Genomic DNA, 24,892 nt, shown 5'->3' on the forward strand with positions numbered 1-24,892 from the left:
CCACGCCAAACGGACCAGGAAAGACACCTTATTGTTTATCACTGTCCAACTGTCTAGGTCATTGTTCTGAATACTATAAACAGAGCTGGAGCTTTCTGTAGTCAAAACACATTTACTGACCACTCAACATCTTTGATTTTATTTGTTTAAAATCTAAAGGGTCCCCCACACAAAACATTTAACCTGCAAATCCGTTTCACTTGAGCAGAGTTGGGTAGTAACTACATTTACTTGAGTAACTCTTTGTAAAGAATGTACTTCTTATTTTCATTCATTTTTCATTTTTTAAAATGCCAAAATCTCCACATCATTTTACATTTTGGTCCACCTGATGATGTCATTTTCTCATATAAAATAACTGATGATTTGATCCATTACTCAGTCCATGAGTAGCCTTTTTGCCAAATGCTTTTTAACTCTTACTTTCTTTTGCTCAAGTAAAAATATGTCACTCTACCCACTGCTGAAGTTGAGATGTTTTGCAAAAGACAAAAAGTGGAGAATGTGGAAAGTTCACGGGTATGAATGCTTCGTAAAGTCTGTGTAACTTCATTCTGACATGAGGGAAGATGTTAGCGTTGTGACAGTTTGTTTACATGCTTGTGAACGCAGCCCTCTTGTTAATTAGTGTCCATGGATTCAGCCTAACCAAGTTTCACAGTTTGACTGCTGCCTCTAATTAGGACCTCGAAGGCTTACTTTCCCTTTAACCTTCGTTTTCAGATGCGTTCTCTGGAGCGAAGCCCGACCTTTGACAAACGCACACCTTTGTTTATTTAATGTGCGATCCCGCAGAGAGGAGCCAGGGGAGTAACAAGCACTCTGATTGGCTGTGCAGATAAGAGACTTGAACGGCATTGCGGGTATTGAAACACCAGCAGATCTCCTTCCAAAAGCAGAAGAACGGATCCCTGAGCCAAGGTTTCCTGGTGGCTTCCAAGAAATGACAAACAACACTGTGAAAGCAACGGTCACGCTCTTTGAAATGACATCGGACTGGGCCTGCCCTTCTGTAAATAGAGGAAGGAACCCCGGTGACAGATATGTGGCTCCATCAGGCCATTCGGCCGACCAATTACAACACTTTAAGCTCAACTTAACTGGACACAGAGACGCGTTTATGTCAGACTCTCACGGAGCTCCACTCCCACACTTGAAAGGTTCCCATCTTCAACCTTTGCTCATCTGTGACTGCAAACATAGTTTTATAATCACACGTCGACCTTATTGGCAGGGCCTCTCTGCAGAAAGTGACCCCCTGTGCATTATATCCGTACTGAGCAGAGCATTTAGCTTGGATGACATTGCGTGGCTGAAGCGGAGCGGCACGCACATTTACATCAAATCCTATTTTCTCCAAGTGGCCCCATTTGTCTCTGAGTGAGTCAGCAAGCTCAGGGCACCTCTGCAGAGCATCAGGGAGGGTCAGAGTGAGGCAGAGCAGCGACTTTGATCAGACGCACTCTCACACGTTGAGGACAGAGCAGCGAGGGGCACAGCGCGCTTCTGGGAATGAGCGTTTTCTTGCCCTCCGTTCTAACATGTATAGTGAGCTAAATCCAAGCGGAAGGACAAGCCCCCATGCAGCCGCTTCTTCTTCTTCTTCTGAGCTGCTGTACCAGAGACGGACACATGAAGGAAGAACTGGGATGAGATCTGGAAGCAAAATACTGAAAGCAGCATGATGTGTAATAGGGTTCGACTATTTATTCACAGTATATTGACCAATTAGTTGAGTAAATTGGAATTACAAAAATAAATTTACTTTAAAATAAAAAACACGCCCATTTAGATCAACAACCTGATGTTACAAGTGGTAGGAGGCTGATGCCGCGGTGTGTTTTTTTAATGAGTTATTGTATAAACAGACTTATTCGAATGTGATTTTAGGTGAGTTTCTTATTTAATGGAAACACCGCAATTGCAAAATTGTGTATTTTCAACATAAACGGAACATTGAGAACGTTTTACGCAGATTTGTAGTGGAAACGCAGCTATTGATGAGTCTACTGCAGTTAATTTAAACATGTACGTACACTGACTTCAACAAAACCTCAATAAGCTCTCGGAACGCGTGTGATTTATTTAAAAGTTTTAAAAGTTCTTTAAACTTCGCCACAATTGTCTCCCTCTTGATAATCCTGTTTGTCCACAAATGTTCTCCAGCAAACCTCCAAAGCCTTTAATGACCTACTGCTTTCATTTAGACATGAATTACACACAAGTGGACTCATTTCACTACTTCTCTCCAAAGTATGAGTCTCATGACAAATAATAGCTACTTTGTGTTGGCCTTTAACATAAAATCTATTTGTATTGGAAAAATACAAGCTTTTTGATTGTCAAAAAATAAAAAAAATATTTCTGTGAGGTTTCTGTTTTAGTCCGAATGGCAAGAAACCCCTTCTTTTTCTTGGAAGGACAGTCTGTCCTGCAGAGGGACAAACAGACGGCGTGTAGGACAGGGAGCTGCGTTAGCAAAACCAAAGAAATCTAAGCCACGTTCTCAATGAGGTTTCTCCAATTCACTACTAGCAACAACTCAAAACAGTATCTTTAAAACTTTTACTAAACAGAACAACTTCAAAAAGGCAGAAACAGAACCTGTTGATCCAAACTGTACCAAGGAAAGTCAGATGACTATCATTAAACCATTTCTTGTTAATTGCTATGTTATCTTCCTGCTCTCTGGTTGTATTTAGGGCTGGTCTCTTGGCACAAAAAAAAAAGGAAAAAAAAGTAACTCTCTTGCAAATCACCGCTGGGGTTTTTCAGGAACATTGATGCAATTTCTGGCAGCTGAGTCCATGCCACCTCTCTCCTCTCCTGGCAATCTTTGCAACTAGTCGCCTCTCATTTAAAAGCAGAGCTCCCAGAAAACAGCGAAACAATGAAGGAGGGGGGTTTAATGCTGCATGTGTCTTCCTGCAGCCCTGCAGCAGACATTAAACAACATTTGATCGAAAACGGCAGAGCCCTACATGCAGGGAGAAGTTCAGGATAAAAAAAAAAAATCCCCACCCCCCGCTCAAAAAAATCTCCAGGAACAGAACTGAACCGCTGCATTTATTTCAACTGCTTGGAAAAACATATTCAAAGAGGAAATTAACTGTTGGGGGGGAGGGGGGGGAAATATTTGTATATTCCCATTACCTGTTTGGTTGCGGGTCCCGGAGTCGCTGCCCACGCTTCCGTTCTCCTGCTGAGCCGACAGGGTTTTCAGGATAACGTGGGTGGCCCCCAGGCGAGGCAGCGTGACATGGGTCAGGTGAGGGAGAGAGTTTTTCTTTGCAAACAACTGGCTGGTTTCTCGCCTCTTCCTGAGGAAGCCGCCCTCAGGGAAGAGCACTATCCACTTCCTGTCGCGGCTGTGGTAGTATTTTTCTAGATGCTCCTTCAAGTAGACCAGCTGCTTGTCTCTGTGAGCTTTACCCTGATGGAAAAACAAAAATAAAAAAAAAATGTGTAGAGCGTTAACGAGAGTTTAATCACACGGCAGCATGTTCTGTTAAAGCTCTACAGCTTTAGCTTTAGCGCTAAAAAGAAAGTTATTGGAGAAAAAAAAAAAAAAGAGAGAATGAGGGAGAGGAAACGGAAACTGCTGCATACACATATTTCAAAATAAAAGCAGAAAGAAGTCGATAAACAAAAGTTGAACACAGATGTTGAAAGTTTATAAAACAGGCAAGTAAATTAACACTTTGGAATTTATTGGGAAAAGTTAATTTAGGGAAAGCCAAGTGTGCTAAACCTTTTCCAAGTTAGCAAAAGTGCTAAACAAAAAAAATGAGCTCTGCTGTTGGCAGATTTGCAAAAATGATCTCACCACCGACTATATCGAATCTCAAGTGTCACTGCAGTGTCTATGTGTGCAATATCACAATCACAAAGCCTTGTTCGGACGCCACTTTCGGTTGTATATTGTATTTCAGGAGCCATGCAAACTAAATCTGCTTGTCAATTATGTATTTGGGTTTTTGGATGGACTTTCTCTGCCCTCGATGGCCAAAGCAGATGTTCACTTTATGAGGCCAATGAAAAGAAGGAAAAGAGCCTTGAAAATGAACCAATATCATCATAGCGATATCCAACAAGAGTTTTATGTGCAGAAGGCACAGATTTAATCGAGAGAGCTAAAGGTTGGGCGGACAAACAGAGGGATGATTTGGAGGGATGGATGGAGACAGACTGTAATAACCCTGTGTGGGCAGTTTGGGTCAAAATCTTATAATTTAAGTAGATTGTATTCCTGTCGAAGCGGAATCAGCAAAAAGAAACACAAACATTGCTTAGCTGTCATGCCACGTCCGAAATGGATGCAAATCATGACGACCATGACAACGATAAGTGCATTAGCAAGGATGGGACGAGGAGCAGCAGCATTGATTTTTAGTTAGCCACGGTCAAACAACAATTTAAACGTATTAGCTCAGCCGTGCAGCTCTGCGTGTTTTAAGTGTGCACATTTGTTTGCCAGTGCAGCTGTAATGTAATACAACACAACTACTGCACTACCAGAGTTAGGGAGTGAAATGACAATTCATTTATCCGAAAGGAAAACCTGTGAACATGTAGCAGACAAGTATGTGGACGTTTAACACTTCGTTAAAGATATGTTGCAGTTTGCTCTGCAGACAAAACACTGTTTCCTCTTCAGCAAATGCAAAGGTTGTGATGGGACTAATTTATCAGCCGGTCTGCTCTGATTTTAGGCCAACTGTCTCTGAAGTGTACAAACAGTTCAGCGTTTTTTGGCTGAGCTGCTACATGCTTTAATCAGTTTACTTAACATTTAGCTGAGCTAAAACCAACACAGGACAGTCCCAGAAGATTTTCCACTGAGCACGGTTATAGACAAAAGGAGCTGGTTCCATTTGACCTATTTGAAGAAAGTAGTTAAAATGAATTTTAATTTTAAAAAATCTCATTTTTTTAAGTGATACAAACTGTTTACTATAACCCAGTTTATTGGTTTGCTACACTTTTCACTCGCTTACATAAATTTGGGTATTCAGAAATTCTGCCAGGTGGCAAAAACAAACAAAAAGGAGCAGCATCCACTACTTTTATTGCTATAACTCAGTTTTGATTTTGCAGTAAGGAACCTGTGTGAAACCAGCAAATATTGTTATACTTGGAGATGCGGCCATTTCTGTTCCGACATAGTGGTTCCCATTTAGATTTTTATACTTTTTTGTTTTTCTCAACACAATGACTGTAGCAAAGTGAGCTGCCGTTTCTTTGATACACATCGCAGCTTTGATTTGAAGTGTGTCCATAAAGGTCTACCTTCAATTTTATTAAACTCAAAGTACAGTCATATGGAAAAGTAGCTGCTTCCTTGTAGATCAACTCTGTTTTTGCTTTTTTTGGCACACTTAATTTTTTTTTTTGATCAGGAAATTTGTATAAATACAAAAAGGAGAAGAAAAAAAAAAAGCTACCTCCTCAACCAACATGACCCTGAGTAAAAAATTTACTTCAACCTAAATCTAGTAACTAGTTGGGCAAAACATATATATATTAGAAAACTTTCCAGATGCACTGTACATTCACAAATAACTTTAATGCTGCAAAACTAAGCATTCGAACGTTTTCTTGTCAGGGGGATTTATCGATCTTCTTTATATGTAAATAAAAATAAGTGATGGAGCTTCGCTGTGCTGTGTGTAACAATGTTTGAGACGTTCGTGCCAGTCATGAGTGGACAGCAGATGCTCTGGGTGACCGGGGCAGCTGCTTGCTGAGTGGATGTGTGAAGCATTCTGGGGAAAGATGTCAGGAATTTACACACGAGAATGCCAAAGGGGGCGATGACAGAAAGGAGGAGGAGGAGGAGAAGAAGGAGAAGGGCAGAAATCTCTGCGATCGCTCAGACTTTCCTCTACAGCCCGTCTGGCTTCACCCTCGGCACAGTGCCTGATGTGAAATCCCACAGCAAAGCGCTGCCATGACCTAAAAAGAAAAAAAATAATTCCCTCCTCTCATGCTGTTCCGCCATGCTCAAACTGTGAGAGATGACGGGTTTTTATTCGGGTGTTTTTTGATTTTTTTTTTTAGCAAGGTGAATACATTCTGATTCAGATTTAATGAAATTGAAGCATTTTGTAGATTGAATACTGCGAGGGCGAATGGGGTCTGGAAGCACAGAAAATTTTAAAATAATTGCAAACATGTCCACATGGTGCTGGCACCAAAATGTCCTGCTTACACAAAGCAAATCTGTCAACTGTAGTAAATATTTTTACCATGGGGTGAATAACAGGGTCAGATGTCGTGTTTTGACCTCTCTAACTAAGGCTTGAACTCTGCTGAAAAGGGTAAAATAAGTTGGTTGATATAACACATGGATGTATTTCATATTAATTGTATTTCTACATTCTCTTAGACGTTGCACTTTGTGAAATAAACCGAACACTTTCTCCCCCTCACCTGCCGGTGGTGTTGTGCCGAGCACCACTGATGTAACAACATGAAAACCTCTGAAGAAGACAACTTCCTGCTTTACGAAATGTAAACAGAAATGAAGTGGCATCAAATTTTAGCAGTTGTAGGATTTCTCTCGTCTTTGACAAAAGATCACGAGTGATTTCTAATACGCGTTTTTGTTTTGGTTATATTTACCCAGAATGCCTTGCGCTATATTCCACTTCAAGCTTTTGGAGTAAAAGAACTGGACTTTCCAACAGGATTGGTGTGAAAGCACCCTTATTAGCTGATTAGCATCAAGCAAACATCTGCTACCAAAAATTTTTTTAAATAGATGAGATTTTAAAAAATGTATGTTAAAACACACCAAAGCTTGGTATACTTGAGTCTACCTGGAAGACAAAGACATTCACGACATTCCATGAATTCCCTGACTAGCAGGAGCCGTGGCGCTTCCATATGTATGTTCAGCTGTCTAGACGGAGCCAGATGGACCAAGCGGGGCCCCCATCACCCTCACACATTACTGTCGACGGCAATTCTCTTTCTCAGGACACCAGAGCTACAGGAATACACCCATCTCCTGACCAGCAGTGATAACCGGATGGGTTTCTAATCCACAACTGAGACAGGCAGTAACAACTAGCCTGTAGCAGTCGGGGTTACAAGTGGTGTATTGTGGCCCAGAGGTTAGTGCTTTTATTCCTTCGACCATCAGAAAAACAAGGTGTTGACAAGTTACGGGGACAAAAATAGGATTTTATTCTCCAGCGACAAGTGCTGCTGCTGCCTTTAGGGGGCGAGACACCAACCAGAAAAATAGGCTGGTCAGCTCAAGGACGGAGGAGAGGCAGTAAATTAATGTCGAAGAATATTTAACACTTTGGCTCTCCTACCTGTCTGATGAAGAAGTCCCCGTGAATCAGGGACACTAGACCAAAATTGGTGTATTTGAACACATGGTCCATCAACCACATCATTTTCCGCACCACCTGAAAAAAAAAAAAAAAAAGAGAAAAAAATACAATAAATATCTGTTACAACTACATTTTTTCTTTCGCTCAGAAGTGGAGCAAACCGACATCGTCCCCTCCTGAGCATTTCCACCCTCATGACCTGCACAAATGCAGCTCCGGCTTACAGGCCTTCCCTCGCTAAGAGGATAAACTGGGCCAGCCATGCAGCGGTGGAGATGGATCATGATCATGTCTGTGCAGTGTGACTCGGCACTTCCAGTGCCAAAACCAGCCAAAACAACAACCAAACAACAACAGTACAGAAGTAACCAATGGAAACACAGCATTGTTAAACTTAAATACAGATGATCAACAAGTTACAGTATCAGTTTATTTAGGGCAGCAGCTACTGATTATTTTAGTAATTGATTATTCTACTAATCAGATTAAAAAAATAGGCACATTATACAGATTTTTCATTTAACTACTTAACCCTTTATATGCCATATTAGAAATACTTTAAAAAGATGCAAATAAAAAAAATAAATTTCTTTTTAAATAAGAAAGCAATCATTTTATTGCCTTAAAAAGCTCAAAGTAAAAGGGAAAAAAATAGATTAATTAAACTAACGATTAAACTATGATTCAAAGAAGAGTCTTCTTCAGGTTCGGTAGATTTGACTGAATAAACTGCAGAAAGAAACTGCTGAAACGCCAGCTTACATCTGACAGACGGCGGCCTCTACGAGAACTGTACTCAACTATTTTACATCATAATAAACTTCCAAAACAGAGGCATACAGCTGTAAGGAACAAATCATCTTCAAGAGCAGGAATATTATGACAGAAATGAGCTCTTTGCATTACCCAGAAAGTCCTCTGTTTACTTTATGTGAGCCTTTAAAAAAACAGTAAAAATCATTCATCCAAGAAACATTTGTACTTGGGAATTTACCCTCATTTCACTTCCAAAAACAACACCCGTTGAGTTGAAAGCTGGTGTGGCTCAGAGTCTGATGCAAAATGAGTCCGAGGCAACAGGAACGACGGCTAAAGGAACTGCTGGGAGCAACATTCCAGCAGCTGCTCTGCTCTTTACGTATATCGACATCACACCTCTGCAGCTTTGACACGGTTCTGTTCCTCAATGTCTTACCGTGCCCTTGTCCTGCAGGCACATCATGAGAGTGCAAACATCCCCAGTGGACTGATGATTGACAATGACCATGGCTTCTTCTTCAGAGATGTCCCGCACATCATCACCCCACTCTGTGACTGAAAGACAAAAGACAAAAGCACAAGTTTTATTCCAGTATCAATTAATAAGAAGCCCATGTTGCAGTTTGCATGTTTTCTCGCACCAGATTATTCATCAGGTGTGACATTGTTTATATTTCTGTGCTAAAATGTCAGTCAATAACCTGCTAAAACATTATTCCCATCCTACTACGTAGATTCAAAGCAGGGCAGCGATGCTTGAGTTTGTGAAATTAACCAAAATGCTTGAACTAAAGATTCAAACCAACCTTATATCGTGAGGAACTGCACCTGTTGTTTTTTAAACACACAATTATGGATCGGTACGACCATCTGCTCCTTGTAAAATGGTGATCCCACCTCCAAATTACGCAAACAGGCTGCTGTTCAAATTCAAATTGCATCTTATAGAGACACCCTTGCATCAATTTTAGCAAAGAGGAGTAGGAAAATGCACAAGCAGTGTCACGGCAGGTTTATAAAGTAAAATATTAAATAGTTGCAGCATAACTCAAAAACCAACTTTGGGTTTAAAGAGCTTTAAGTCATTTAAGGCAGCTGCATGCATCTGTACTCCATTTCTCTCCTGAAATGCATCATGACTGTATCCTTCTCTATATTAAGGCTAAAACTAATGGTGAAGGTGCAGAAACCTATATTTTACAGGTGCAAAATGCTCTGCGATCCAGCCATGTTCGATCACAGAGTTTCATGAGACCGGAGGGGCAGTCTCAGTGTTTGAAGGAGGACTTCAAACCATCAAATTGTTTATCAAAGACTAGACGTTTAGTTCAAACATAGAAAAGTCAAACAATGGGTGTGTTTCCTTTCATCAATATCTCTGAAAGGTGCGTTTTCCTAAGTACATACACAGTAAAAACCACTTGTCAACATGCATAGGGCTTAAAACTCACAACACCTGCCCTCGTTCTGTCATTCTGACAACATGCTAGCCTGCTACATGTTTGCTGCTGCATATCCTCCCTGCACGAATGATAAGCACAGTACATTCCTACAAAACCAAGTTTTATTAATCTGGACCTTATCACCAAAAATGTTCTCAACAGAACAAGCAAGAGCTGGACAAACTCTGGTTTTCTAAAACCACACAGGCTTTTCCAGACATTGTTGAACCCCAAAAGGTTATACTAAATTAACTTTTCCAGAAAATTATGTTTTATTTATTGTATTTTTTAAAACGTTTTTTATGACAAGTGGAAACTGTTTTAAAGCAGTTCATGTAAACCAGTTTTTTTTTTTTTTTTTCGTCTTTGAGTCTTTAGAAAAGCTGCGTTTTAGTTTCTACGAGTGCATTTCAATTAATATTTACAAGAGCGCTATAAGTTTTACTTTTTTCCTACTGGACCTTGCTGTGTTCGCAGGCCTCACCCCGACTATTCTACATAATCTAATTCGACGACAAATGTGTTCAAACTAACTCCTCCAGAAGCATTATGGATGTGCGCGGCGACTTTATGCTCTTTGCTTTTCTGAATCATTAATGAAGATGCATGTTGACTCATGCTGAATGACAACACGTTGGTCTGTGGTTGGAAATGAGGAAGGAGAAGTGAGGTTTCAGGAAATGGTAGCATACTCACTTTTTTTTTATCTGTGACCACTCAGTGGAACAAGGGATGACTTTTAACATTCTAGTCTGTTGTTGGGAAAGCATACAAATAACTTAGACATTCAGTGATTATGCTTTAAGTCTAAACCTGATCAGCAGCTGTGTTTGAATGGGAAATCCCTGAATATCTATTGGAAAAGCTGCACGTTAGCTCAGAATGTTGCAGCAACATGACGTGAGGCTTATTTGCATGTGCATGAATAATGCTTCCCTCCTCTGTGAATCAACACAAGGCATCCATGTACACCAGAGAGCAGAACTGCAGCTTTGTTCACTGTCAAAGAAATAAAAATAGCAGGGAGCAAAAAATATAGCTGCAAACTGAAGCTCTCTAGGCCAAGAACAGGAAGATCGAGTAAGGCACGCAGCACACAGGTACATGGAGGCCTTACCTTCCCACAAAGCAATACTGATCAGGAGCCGACAAAAAGGTTATGCAGAAATGACTCATTTCGCTTTTATTTTGCAAATAACGTCATTCAAGTGCAAGAGACTGTAAGCGTGGATTAGGTGACATAAGAATAAGGACATAAGAAACACTGATCCAGACATGCAGCAACAAAACACACACAAAAAAAAACAACATCATCTACTAAAACAAAGAAATTCCCATAAGTGGACCTGGATGTCCCGCAGCCGCCCACACACTCAGATCCAGCTGGCCACTTTATGATATGTGTGCACATTTTATGATCACCAGTCTCTGTTTTCCTAAAGGTTCAAACAAAATGACAGAGAAACAGCACTGCCTGTTTGTGCAAGCTGCTCCCACACAGATTTATACTGATGGGTTTCCCACCATCGGCTGGGAAGTTCTGAGTAGAAAGAGGGAGAGTTGTTCTCTCTTATGCAACAAAATGTCTATTACTTTCATTTACAGCAGCCGTCCAGCAGACAACAGCAAACAGTAATGGCTTCGTAATGACATTAAGCACAGCGCCACCTGCTTCAGTGGAAAATGCAACTGCGTCACTGACTGATGCTGTTAAGATTATGAAGGTAATCGTTAGTAAATACAAAACAGAAACATGCATTAATGTAATTGAATTTTTGAAGATGCAACACAACCATAAAATTTAACATCGAGCAGTCTCGATCTTATTGAGCAGGCACTCTTTCACATCAACAGTAACTAGTAACTTTAGCACCTTGTGGTCTGCTTTCAGGGCTACCTTGGTTGAATGCATCGTGGATATCATGACAGTAATTTTGAACAACTAATATAATTACATTACTAAATCAGAATACCGCCAAGTCTTTATTATTTATTATAAATTTTTTATTCTCTTAAGAATGTAGAGCTAACTAAATGGTCTAAACAAGACCTTAAAGTGGTTCCAGTTTCTCTCGATGGCCAACTTGTTGAAACTGTGGCAAATTTGGGTTGTTCCTAGACAGTCAGCTCAACTTTGCTGAAAACACTGACTATATTTTGAAGACTGTTCTCAGAGACTCTACCTTTTAAGAAGACGTAGTGATCATGGGGTGACCAAACTAGACTCTAGTTGGGGCACTGAATCTTGGGGGAAAAAAATTATATTTTATTTATCACTACAAAAGGGTTCAGTGACTGCACATATGAAACTGGTGGGTTCGGTACCTCAAAAAAGGTTAAGAACCACTGTTTTAAGGCCTTTTTAAATGCACACACTGATTCTGTGTCTGTGTGAAGGCTTCAGACGTAAAACACAGTGTCAACTGCTGTGACAATTGTTCATCCAGTTTTCTATTAGGGTGCATTCACACCAGTCCTGTTAAGTCCACTTCAATTGAACTCCAATTCATTTGCGTAGAAAGTCCGATTCGTTTGGGCAGGTGTGAATGCGCAATTGGTCAAGAAAGTAAACTCCGACCTTCCTGAAATCCTAGGTCTCGGTTTGGTTAAAGTGAATTCTGGTGCGGTTTCAATGCATATGTGAACACAAAGTGGACTGGAGACCACTCCAGCAGGAAGTGGAGTACAGCATGTGGCATTCTGGGTAAGTACAACTAAAAATAAACAAGTGACTATCACTAGCGGGACAAATGACAAGTACCTTTTAAAAAACAACAACAACAAAAAATCCTACAACTTTTAAAATCCGACCACATTCGTCTTTACATTTTGTGAACAAGGAATTTGTACCCAGTGTCTTCTTCAGAGGGTTTTATGCCATTTCCTTCAGTGTTTCTTGGTGCAGCGCCACCACAGGCGAAGGGGGAAACAGGTTTTTCAAAGGGTTTGGTTTGTTTGACACAGTGCAGTGTGAAAGCAAAACACCGCAACAGAATTCCTAACAACTGTTGCAAATTTATTCCCCAATTGAATTGAGTGTGAAAACACCCTTAATCTAAAAATGTATCCTACGTTATTAAGTATTTGTATAGTATAGTCTTTTCAGTCACTTCACACATACCCAATGCCCCGTGTCAATCCGCACTACAGTTCTCTTGATCTACGCTGTCAGGTGTCTGCTCAGAGCACACAACCAAGTTCAACACCCTCTCTCTCCTATCAGAGTATTGATGGGCTACATATGGCAGCTGTAACAACTGAAACACAGCTCATAAGAGCTGAGCTGATGACCACACCAAAGCCACCGGGGAACTTCAGAAGCTGCTATTGCAAATTAAACACTTGGACAGCTTTGCATATTAAGAGGGAGGTGAGAAGATTCAGTCAGGCTCCAGCTGGTACAGGTGATATCCGAAGAATTAGGGCAGGTCTGACCAGTTCTAGCGCTGTGTAATGCAAATGTTATAAATGTGAGACCTTAATTTGCAGAGGAGGACTGAAGCTCCTGTCTGGGAGGCCCGTAGGGAGATAAAGATTCAGAAGAAACTTTAAGCCCACCTCGTATTTTTTTTTTTTTTTTTTATACAGAATTAGAAATGCTTTATCGGATATGAATAAAAAATTCAACTTCCTTTTCAAATAAAATTAATATTTTATTCAGTAAAATGCAGTAACATTGCATTCCTTTAGCCAGTTCTGCTTGGATTGTTGATTTGTTGAACTAACTGATAATTGGACAGCAAAAGGTTTGTCTTTTCACCTAATTTGTACTGGGTTATGCTAAAGTGATGCCACTTGAGGAGTTTGGGTAGAAAATATTTCTAGGCAAAGATTTGTTTTTACCTTAAATGAAAAAATATGTAGATTTTGGCTGAATTGCTGCTTTGACTGTGTTGTTCTTTAGCAAATCATCTTTATAGACTCTGTATACTTCAGTTAATAATTTATGAAATTAGTTGAAAATTATTTGAATAATTGATTCGTCCCAATTAATCATGCCCACCCCACTTTGTTGTATTTTTTCCCCATCAAGTGGACTTTTTATGTCTTCAGAAAAGCAGTTTCTCTTCATTTGGAGACACGATTGACATTTAGCCTTTGTTTCACCTCCCGTATCCAAGTAAAACATACAAACACTCACGAGAACAGATAGAGAGCACAGATAAACACAAACGAAGTCCATGAAGTGTGCGTTCCCTTAAGAAAATGTAACTTCACACAGAACATGGCCTCCTACACGCCACTGCTGCAAGAGTGAAGCATAATGATATCGGCGAGTTGGGTCATCTGTCAGACAGAATACATTAGGGAAATTGTCTTTGAGAAATGACACAGTTATCACGACGGGATGACAGCAACACTGCAGGCACGGTGTCTAATCCGGTATCTGCGGTCAGCTAAACGTTGTGCCACTGACCTTGACACCCATCTCCTCTTGTAAACCGACAGCACATCGTGACATTTCCTCATCTTCCACATAAAGAGAAACCATCACAAAGAGAGATTACCCTCCCACCCCTCACGACAAAGTCATTGGTGTTTGGTAACCGAGTCAACTTAATGAAAACCAATGATTTGTGTTCAGAGAAAACCAGAATTCAAAGCTCTTATTGTTTTTCCTTTTAATGCAGCAGCAGCTACAGAGAAGCTAAGTGTCAATTGTTTCGGCAGGAAGAAAAATGAAGTGTTGCAATAAGATCTGGATTTCAGATGGCATATCTAACACTAAAGTCAAATGAGATATTTTGCATTATTAAACTGATCCATATCGATATTAAAAATTTGTTGTTGTTTTTTCCCCCCAGCTCATGCTTACAGCAATCCTTCCTCTTGATGAGCATTTGGCATCAGTAGACAGCAAACTGCATCGAGTCATTAACCCCACTGAACTATAAAGCTTTATTTTCAAATGAGGATTCCTGGATATGCACTAGCTAAAAATAATGTTTTTCTCTGCTTTTACTGAATAGAGTATTAGCTGCGTCTGCATGTTTAGGTTGATTTTCCTAAGAGAAATTATAAACCAGATGTGAGAAGGTTGACGTGACATCAAAATGGATAAAACATCAACACATTACATGTAATGAAACATTAAATCCACACTGAAGCAGAAAATGACTAAAATTAGGGCTGTAACTATCGATCATTTTAGTAATCAATTATTCTATCAATCTACTAAAAATTTCCAGATTTTTGCAGATTTTAACTTAAGCCTTTTTTACAATGTTAGAAATAAAAGATGCAAATAAACAAATAATTCAATTTTTTTTTGAGTAAGAAAATAAACATTTTATTCCCTAAAATGCAATAACATCGCATTCCTTTAGTGAATTTGAACTGGGTGATGCTAAAACTATGCCACTTGAGTTTTGAGTAGAACATATTTAAAGACAAATGCAACAAAGGTATTTATCTAAAATTCAAAATGCATAAACATTTTGTACAGTTTTGATTTAATTACTGATCTGAATGCATTTTGTTTCCAGCAAATTATCTATTTTTCTGCATACTCCAGTAAACCATCTAAATTAGATGATTATTTGTATTATTGATCCAATTAATTGTTTCAGTCCTACCACACCAGGAGCTTTTATGATGAAAAAAATTCTGAATTGACTTCCTGCTATAAACCTGAACAGAGATGGACACTTCCCAAACATACCTATAATCTCTTAGACACACTGTGCGCTCTGTTAGGTTCAAACATTTACATTTTTATCACTGTACTGACATTATATGGCATAACTTAGTTGGAAACAACGCTCAGATAAACTCATCCCAGCAAATGAGTACCTAACAGTAGCCCATTTGTCTTTACCCTGCAGTAGCTTCAGGCCGCATTTGTCAAAAACATCTTTCACAATCTTTAAACGCATCCAACTTTCTATTTGTCGATGCTCTTGTGAGGTCATTCTGACAGAAAAACTGTAACAGACCTTGGGAATAGGTCAGCCCACCAGAATGTTTGGCAAAGAGCAGCGGAGAATGTGATCACAGTCATAAAAAGCTTTAATGCTGCTGGATGCAATGTTTACTGTGCAAACTTAAACATATTTATTTGTTTTTTTTTCCTGTGACAAACCAACACAATGTAGGACATAGCTGTGTGCAGACCACCTTCTTCTACCCGTTTGCTCTGGCAAACTGGAAACACAAGTTTTTACAGCTTTCTTGCAAATATTGATTACTTTTTGTCACTTTCAATTTAAATAATGACTAGAACTGGATTATTTCTCTCACTTTATAACACTGTGCCAACAACTCTCCTGGGATCAGTTTCACTTTAGCTCCAATTTTCAAGCAATTCAAATAAAGATCAGCTCTACGGTATTTATGTATTATATTTGTATATTTATACACTTCTATATTTGTATTTAGTATCTGTATTCTGTGAGTATGAGAAACCTCAGCTACCTTAGCTATGCACATAAACTAGGCAATTAAAGTTCATCCTTATTATACCAGCTTCTACAGCAAACTGGTTTATTATAATTTTTCTTTGGCAAGTTAAATACACTTTAAAATGTATCAAATATGGACAGATTTTGTTCTTAACCAAATGTAGATTCTAAAAATAATATTTACAGGTTCAGAAAAGTTCAGAAATTGAGTTTCAACATCTTATTTATCCCCTATACCAGTTTTAAACCCACACATGAGTTCAGTAAAAAAATAAAATAAAAAATAAAATAAAATAAATCTTAATGGCAAAAAAAAACCCTGTTGCCATTCAGTAATTAGTAACTAACACCAGGGTCTTTTAAAATATATTTCATTCTTCTGACAGTCTATTTTTCAAGTACATTCTGAAGCATTCAATTAAGCAACAAAAAAAACTAAATGGTAAAAAAAAAAAAATCAATTTAGAGGTAAACAGTGTCTTAAAAATATCAGGTTAATCACATACATGCCCTGCAAAACCAAAGGCTGTACATTTGTAATAAAATGACCATAAGAATCCCTTTATTCTTAAGAAAGAGACTTTTATTCATTAAAAAGACAGAATTTAAGGAAACATTTCCAGACTGAATAGGAACCCTGCTAACAATACATCAATTGACAAGTATTGAACAAACTACCATGCTGAAAACTCAGAAAAATTTTGTTTTTTTCTAGAGCCAAATCAAAGGGCAGCTGTAAATATTTCAAATGAGAAATTTAAACTGCTGGTACTTCAGTTCAAAAGGCAGAAACAGGAAATGTGACTTATCAGAATGTTGCTATTATCTCAAAGTATTTTCTGACAAACGTAGCGCGTGCGCAACTCCTCCAATCCAACTGATGGAAATAACATACAAAGTGAAGAATGAGTCTGGATTCATTCGCGACAGAAAGAAGGTCACCAAAGGCAACTATTTTTATTGCAAGACGAAAACTATCTACTGCATGTCTGACAGGATTAAGATCACCTACATCTAAGGCCTTGTAAAGGAATATTAAAATCTGTTTTTTGTTTTTTTTAAAGAAACATTCAGCGTTAAAAAAAACTCCACACAGAAAATTTTAATCCAAAGCAGGAGACAAAACTGCCTTACTTCTATCAACACCTTCTATATGCATGAAGATCTACAGAAATATCTGTTTCAGCAAACAATATAGCAAGCAATCTTTAAATAGTGCTTCAAAGGATGAGTGACAATAATTTAACAACATAAATCTGTTGTTCTAAGACAGCTAGCTTTGTTTTCTGAGCAGATTGCTTTTGATCTGGACATTCAGTAATGTGGAAAAGTATTGGCCTCATTACAGATTTTATTTGTTTTCTGTTATGTATCACACCTAAATGTTCTTGATAATTAAACAAGAATTATATTAGAAAAAGATACATTGAGTAAATACAAACAACACTTTCCAAATAAAGACTTTATTCCCTAAAGGGAAAAGCAAGCGAAACCAGCCCGTTACCGCCTGCCCTTGTTGAATCTTTAATTAACTGAGGTTAACCACATTTTTGTGTTTCACTTTCACTGTCCAAACCAGGCCTGACTACTGCTAGATTAAAGTAGAACCGGTCAAACAAAATGAAGTAGGCAAAATGATCTAATGGAGAAAAAAAAAACAACACCTCATGTTGTGATCTAAATAAGTTCAAGAACAGATAAGAAACAAAAAAATTAACAACTATTAGAGTGGAAAGATGCAGTCTGAGGGTGTTTTCAAACCTAACAGTCTGGTAGACTCAGTTGAATTGGGGACCAAAATTGCAACAGTTTTTACTTTTTCCAGCTACTTTGATTCGCTTTCACATTGCATCATGTCAAACTAACCAAACCAAAACTGTTCACCACCTCGCCTGTGGTGGCGCTGCAGGAAGGACCACTGAAGGAAACAACATGAAAGCCTCTGAACAAAACGAGTTTAAAACCTGATCCACAAAATGTAGACAAAAATGTAGTGCCGTCACATTTTATTGGCTGTAGGATTTCGATTTTGTCTTTGGCAAAAGAGCACAAGCCATTTCTCCCGCCATCGCTAGACATGCATGTTTGTTTTGGTTGCATTTACCCAGAATGCCCTGCACTATAGTCTGCTTCCTGCTTTTGGAGTAGTTTCGTCTGCTTAGCATTCACATATACATTCGAACTATGCCAGAGTTCACCTAGGTTTGTAGGAGGACCAGAGTTTGATTTTTTGGTCCACATCAGAGTTTGACTGCACATTCACATGTTTTCAAACAAACCAGAATTTCTAGGCAAACAAACTAGAATTTGATTAAAGCGAACCATACAGGGCTGGTGTAACGCAACCTTAAAGTGCAGTTGAAAACATGGTGTTTTAACCACTACTGTGTCTTTGGATCTTCCAAACAAAGTCTGGAAGCTGATGGAAGACTCAACAGTGCAGCCTTAACGAGCAAGCACGAGATCTTAACTGCTATTTGTATGAGTTTTGCAAGCTTATAACCTCAGAAATGGGCAACTAACGCATCCGGGAGATCACAAAAGAACCAATAACACCATAAATGTTGCTCTTTACCAGTAAATCCTAAAGCAGAATGTCCAACCATCAGTTTACCACCTTAACTTTAAGCAAACTTGGGTTATGAAATCCACTTCTGAATGGCTTCAGGAAAAAAACTACTTTAATAATTTGGAGTCAAGGCATCAAACATGGCCTTCTGCCTTTTTCCGTCATTGTTTTGCATATAGACAATTCGGTGCCATCCATTTGGCTCTGTGTGTTGTATCAATTACGCCACGCCAGTGAGATATAGATTTCCCACATAATGCTCTACTCATTCTCATAAATGCCCCGTGCGCTTTCTGAACGTCAGGGCATCACGCTTAAGCCCCCCTCCTTCACCAGGACCTCAGAACAAAAGAGATGTTAATTCCCATTCATGCGATCGCCCTCTCAACTAAGCATGAGCTGCGGGGCCATTATTCTAAAGTGGTTCACTCCTTCACTTGTACAAGAAGACATGACTTACAATCAGCCTACACTAAGCTTTCATGTACAAGCCACATGAAACATTTATCAAAGTGCGTTGACCGAGCAACTGAAGCCTACTTTTCATATGTAGAAGCCTCCAGAGCAAGAATACAAAGCTGCTCGACACAGTTAAAACATTTCAGAAGAATCTACAAACAGGACATTTGATTTGCAAAGATCTTTGGTGTAATATACAAGCTTTAGAAATTATCCGTTTTCGGAGAATGGGGATGGGGGGGAATAATCAAGAAAATGTCTGTCAGATATGATTTATCCCCACCTACACAGTCCAGTGATTAGGTCTGATCAGCCAAGTGACTGGTAGCGCTTTGTGGGTGTATGGAGGCTTTAACAAATAAAAAGCACAGTCTGTTGCCGCTTCAAAAGGAGGAGTCACTCTGTGCTTTAATTTCTACTGCCAGGAAATATTAAGTCTGACCATCCTTCATCCATAAAGGTCAAAAGAGCAATTAATCCGAGATGATAATTGGGTTTAAAATGCCAGTCAAGTTTTCAACCACCAAAACTGATTTCCTGGACTCAATTCAAGCCACTTCATTAATCTTAAAGGTAAATTATTAAAGTTCCATCAAAGAGTCATTTAAAATGGGTTCAGCTGTGGGCAAGAAGGATTTCCTGCAGCAGTTGGTTGAGGCAGCTCTAAAGAAGCCCCTGACTGAAAACGCTCTGTTGTGTCAGAGTCTTAAGAAGAGGTTGATCAGGGTTGTCCATTGTGTTCTTTGTAGATAAGGCATCCCTCTTTACACAATCATCTCGAGATGTTCCAGCACATCTTCAGTTTTTTTTTTTAGTTCACCAACTCTCTCTACACGCTGGACTGCACACTCAGAAAGCTGTCTGTTCAAGATCTGGCTGGTTTTGTATCAGCTTTCAATTTATGTAAGTTTTGAAAATGTTTTCACATCTCCAAGAGTTCAGCCTAGAAAATACACAAGAAGGCTTCTGTTATTTGGTGTATAAACTACTAATACAGGTGGTTATAAGTGTTTTTGTGCAGGTCCCAAGTATTCCTAAGTTTCAGCGACTCAAGGCGGTTTTGGTCACTAACCCAGTACTGCTCCGTTTTATTTTTGCTGCACTTCTCCAGACCTGGAAAGTCACTCAAATCAAACTTAAAGTGTGGAAGATAATGTTTTATGTCAAACTGAGGTAAAGATTTGATTACTTGTTTGAAATCTATAAATTATTTATGAACTGTCCTGAAAAAAAAAAAAAAAAAAAAAAGAAAATAGTGATTTCAACAAACATGGAAACAGCAAAAGGGTTTTGTGAATCAACAAAAAGAGTGAATCACTGCTTTGTTTAAATGAATACGTAAGAAATAATTAATCTGAGTCCTGCCAGAAACCCAGAGGTGATAAAGAGAGGCTAAAGATGAGCCTGAGTGGGCTGCAGACACATCACAAGGTCTGGTTAAATGTGTGTATATGCAAGGAGATTAAGATCCATGTTATACTGCTTCCAATGCAAACACCATTACCAGTATGATCAAAGACTAGGAGATGCAACTCCTAACTGGAAAACAAGTGTGCGATGCCTGGGTGCTCAGTGATTGCTTTGATCTTCGTTCACAGGTCTGACAGACCACCCACTCATGCAAAATACACTGAAATCTTCCTTCTGCTAGCTTCACGCCATGTGCTCCACTGCAGTGTGGAGCGTTTGAGCGATAGGGGGAAAAAAGTTCCAACTTCATTGAGAACGAGGTCAAAATGAGTCAAAATACAACTCATTGTCCAACAGATTTTCTAATACAAACTAGCTTTGGATTAAACTTGGCACAATGACAGCAGATTTAGGCATGTCTCTTTAGAAAGTTTATAATTTGTTTGGTTATTTATTCTTAGGGTGTTTTCACACCTGATAATCCGTTAGACTTGGTTCTATTGGCGGCCCAATTGTTTGCACCATTTTTTACATCTTAAGCTGGTGCAGGTCACTTTCACGCTGCATGTCAAATGAACCAAACCAGGAGAAAAACCTGTTTACCCCCTCACCTGTGGAGGCGCTACACCAAGAACCACTGAATGAAACAACAGGAAAATCTCAGAAGAGGACATGAGAACAACTTCATTTTTTGAAAAATGTAAACAAAATTGGCGTAGCATCAGATTTTAGCAGCTGTACGATTTCTTTTTTAGTTCAAAACAAGAGTTTGATTACACATTCACACCACCAAAAAAAAAAAAAAAAAAAAGAGAAAAAACGGACGTTCTAAACAAACGACCTGGAGTTTGATTAAAGCACACTAAACAGGGTTGGAGTGAATGTTCCCATAACATCTGCCAGGTGACATTATAATGCCATTAGCTTCCATGCTAAAATAAAAAAAGTGCGTTCTTAGGAAGAGGTTTCTGACGTGACGCAATGTTTGCCAGGCTTGGGTCGGGTCCTCCTCCTGTCAAGCAAGCGTCTTAACACCGATTAGGCTCAGTTGTATTACACATGAATGAATGACTTACATTTTCCATCCAACTCACTGAAAGCTGAGCTACGCCCCACAACTGGCATCGATAGCATGCCCACAGAAGAAGCACGAGAGGCCTGTGTAGGCTCATTCTCCCACCACTTTGCGTCTAATTAGGAAAACAGGATGCAGCTCTTGGTAGAGTTTCAAGTTAAAGTTGAAGAACCAATCAGTGATAAACACGGAGGACTTTAAGTGCATTCACCTCCTTGCTTAATCACTGACATTAAACATTCAGAGCATAGTGCACACAGTTGACAGATACCATTTAGCACCAATTGAGTTATCCGATATTTACAAAGCACCACTGTTCTGCTACTCCAGCTAACATGATTTAACTTCAACTTTTTAGCAATAAGTCAAGGCAAGAAAGAGGAGTTTAATGTTGACTTGCATTGAAGATTTGATTAAGTAATCAGAGCAAATGTTAGTTGATTGTGTCTGACATTCACACATTGTTCAGGTCAATAAGGTCAGGGTAAAGATAAAGTTTTACTTGAAACAAAGCTATTCAGAACAACTTAAATCTCCGATATTTGCTTTTCTATCCCACCTGGCTAGAGTTAATTTTGTTATATCTAATAGCAACACAAACAAGGCATCTGTCAGAGCAACTAAGCAACGTCTAACATTCAACATCACATGTTTGTATTGTGAATAAAATACCATGTGACCTTACCTTGTAAGAATTCAATCCTCATCATAGTTGCATTTCACCTCTTCTGTTCAGAAATGTAAAAACTTTGGTTGACAGACACAAAGAGGAAAAGTGGTTCGAAAACCATTTTTTCCAGCCGCACATTAAGACTCCAGTAAGCGTTAGGAGTTGCGGATCCCTGGTGTGTCATCAGCGCGACATCATTTCCTTTCCTTGGCAGTAAGGAAGTAACGATACATGCATTCAAACTGAATCATTTGCGCTCAACCAATCCAGCGTTGCTCAAAATCTAAACATGAACAGAGCTGCAGTGTGTGACGAAGTTCCACCACTCAGCTTTTAAAAGGTGGGTCATGAAGCAACACAATTACCATGACTATAAAGCAACTAAAGTTCATTTAAAAAGTGCTTTTGGTCCCTTTTATTTTTCTGTCTTGGTGCACTTAAATGTTTCTTATGCAAATTTTAAATTCATTTAAAGATATCTTGAGTAAATAAAAAGACATTTCAACGAACCAGGTGCCATGTCAAAAAGTAAAACCTGTGTCTGCATAAGAAGCACCTTTGGCTCAGAATAGAATTTTTTTGACATTTCACAAAGAAGAAAAAAATATGAACAGACCATGTAGCTGAAATGAGCCAAACAAAACAGTTTACATACCCAAAGAAAAAAGAGCTTTGATCATCTAAAATAAAAGTCACAGTTCACATGATTCAGCCAGTCTCAAGATGTTTAACCCAATTATGAACATATCTCAATGTAACTGCTTTCTATATGCTGAAGCCATTCAATTATTCATCAGAGAGCTTTGTTGCTCTCCATGTTTCCCTCTTAGCAATTTGTAAGCATTCTGCTCTCCGCTGTGTGCAACCAAACACCACAGCTGCCCTGGTCACTTCAAGATATTCACGCAACAGAAAACAGCAACTTTACATTCAGCCACCTGATCATGAAAATATTTGCTTTGAAATGAAATTAGTTACTTAGATAATTAGGAATCTGAAAAAAAAAAAAAAAAAAAAAAAAAAACGTAGAATCAGCATTCGTCATCGATCTCATTTGTATTCAGCCATCTGTCCGTCTCCTGCTAGTGACTTCGATCTATGCGCTTGTATTTTTCAGCAAAAAGAAACCTGGAACACGAGCAGACCGAGCGCAAACTGAGACCAGAGAGGACAGCACGCAAATCCGCCTCGGTACCGTCGAAGCTCCTCACCTGTGTAGCCCGCGATCCAGCCCCACGAAGACACCATGGCCAGCAGCCATTTGAACATGACTCCTTCGATGTGCCAGAAAGCGGAGCTGTCCCATATTCTCAGCGGCTGGAGGAGCAGCAGGTACAAGCAGTAGGACGGGATGGCCACACAGTTGTTGAAGAACATGAAGGTGAAACGTATCACAGACTTGAGGAGAACCCAGCTCAGTTTGCCGGCACCGTCCATCAGCTGTGCCATTCTGAAACGCACCGTCTGCAAACAAACAAAGCCGCCGTTAGAGACTCGTGTTGTTTGACCTACAGTAAAAAAAATGTTCTGCTTGTAGACAGAAGGTGTGCACGAAAACAAGGGATAGAAATAAAGAATATAACAGTCAGCATAACTGTCACATCTGGACAATAAATTGTCTCAGAAATTATTGTGATAGTCAATAATGTTGTTTTAAGACTAATATGAAATGAAGTGGCATAATATTGCAAGTTCACCTTCTCAAATACTAAAATACTTTGAAGACATTTTAGATATCCAGATTAAAACACAACAAAAAATAAAAAGGAAATTAAAACCGCACTAATCCGAAACCTTAAATAAAATGGATTATGAAAACTTTGTAAACAGAATTGCCTTTCAAAAAATAACAATATTCACAAAGCATCTTAGGCCTTTAAGCAGCAGGTAATCACAGTGAATAGCTGACAAGACAGCAGAGCGTCAACATTGATATCAAATAGATGACACGGTAAAATGACCCGCATGGCGAGAAGCCATGACAAATCACAACAATGATGAGGATGTAAATAAAGTGCGATCAGACATTTTGATGCTGTGTGACAGTTAATTTAATGTCGCTTAGTTTCACCGTCATCCAGTCTGGATTCAGTTATCGGTAAAGTCCTATCAATCTACTGGGAGCGTATTTGTTTGTTTTGTCTTATTTTGTTTTCTGCATCAACCAATCACAGTCACTAGAAGACCGAGAATTGAGAATCTAGGCTCAGTTTTCTACACAGAATGTTAACGATTTCCAAGAAACTCTACTATTAAAGCCCTTTTTTAAATCACTTTCTTCTTTTCACTATTTTTCTTATTTCTCCGTTATATGTTTCAGTATAATTGGTCTCTATCTATCTCAAAGATAATCGCATAGCTGTTATGTAGCTGTTTTTTCAAAACAGAAATACAGCTCCCTTCGCAACCATTTCCTCCCTGATACAGATAAGCAAAAAGCCTTAAACTAAACAATTTTTCTCATAGCATAAACTGAAAAATCCAGCCTTTAAGTACATTTACTCATAGAGAGAGGGGGAAAAGCCGCATCTTCCCCAGCAAAGACCAAAATAAATTTTGACACCCATAATAATTCCAGTAAATTCCACATAACCAAACCATTCTGTCAGTTTTAGCAAAAGTTTCTGTTTCACTGAAGTATACAAATGATTTGATAGAGAGGCCAATTCTTCTTCAAAACTGTAAAGACAAGAGAACGCCACAGAGATGTTCTACCATCGCTCACCTAAACAGGTTTCTTCAACTTTACTAGAACTTTAAC

General features: G+C 39.0%; 1 protein-coding gene across 2 annotated transcripts in view; it reads right to left on the reverse strand.

Moving 5' to 3' along the window:
- The window catches only part of lpgat1 (lysophosphatidylglycerol acyltransferase 1), a 53,459-nt gene that overhangs the window by 23,870 nt on the left and 4,697 nt on the right, over nt 1-24,892 (reverse strand). For both annotated transcript variants that reach the window (XM_014999007.2, XM_088002229.1), the window contains exons 2-5: nt 23,343-23,595; nt 8,542-8,660; nt 7,326-7,421; nt 3,154-3,433 (exon numbers count right to left, since the gene is read on the reverse strand). In XM_014999007.2, the coding sequence (XP_014854493.1) occupies nt 3,154-3,433; nt 7,326-7,421; nt 8,542-8,660; nt 23,343-23,580 (733 nt within the window). In that variant the 5' untranslated portion in view covers nt 23,581-23,595. The remainder of the gene's footprint in view (nt 1-3,153; nt 3,434-7,325; nt 7,422-8,541; nt 8,661-23,342; nt 23,596-24,892) is intronic.

This window comes from Poecilia mexicana, unplaced genomic scaffold, assembly GCF_051168715.1.
Source record: "Poecilia mexicana isolate PSO_F unplaced genomic scaffold, ASM5116871v1 scaffold_21, whole genome shotgun sequence".
In the NCBI taxonomy this organism is placed as follows: Eukaryota; Metazoa; Chordata; class Actinopteri; order Cyprinodontiformes; family Poeciliidae; genus Poecilia; species Poecilia mexicana.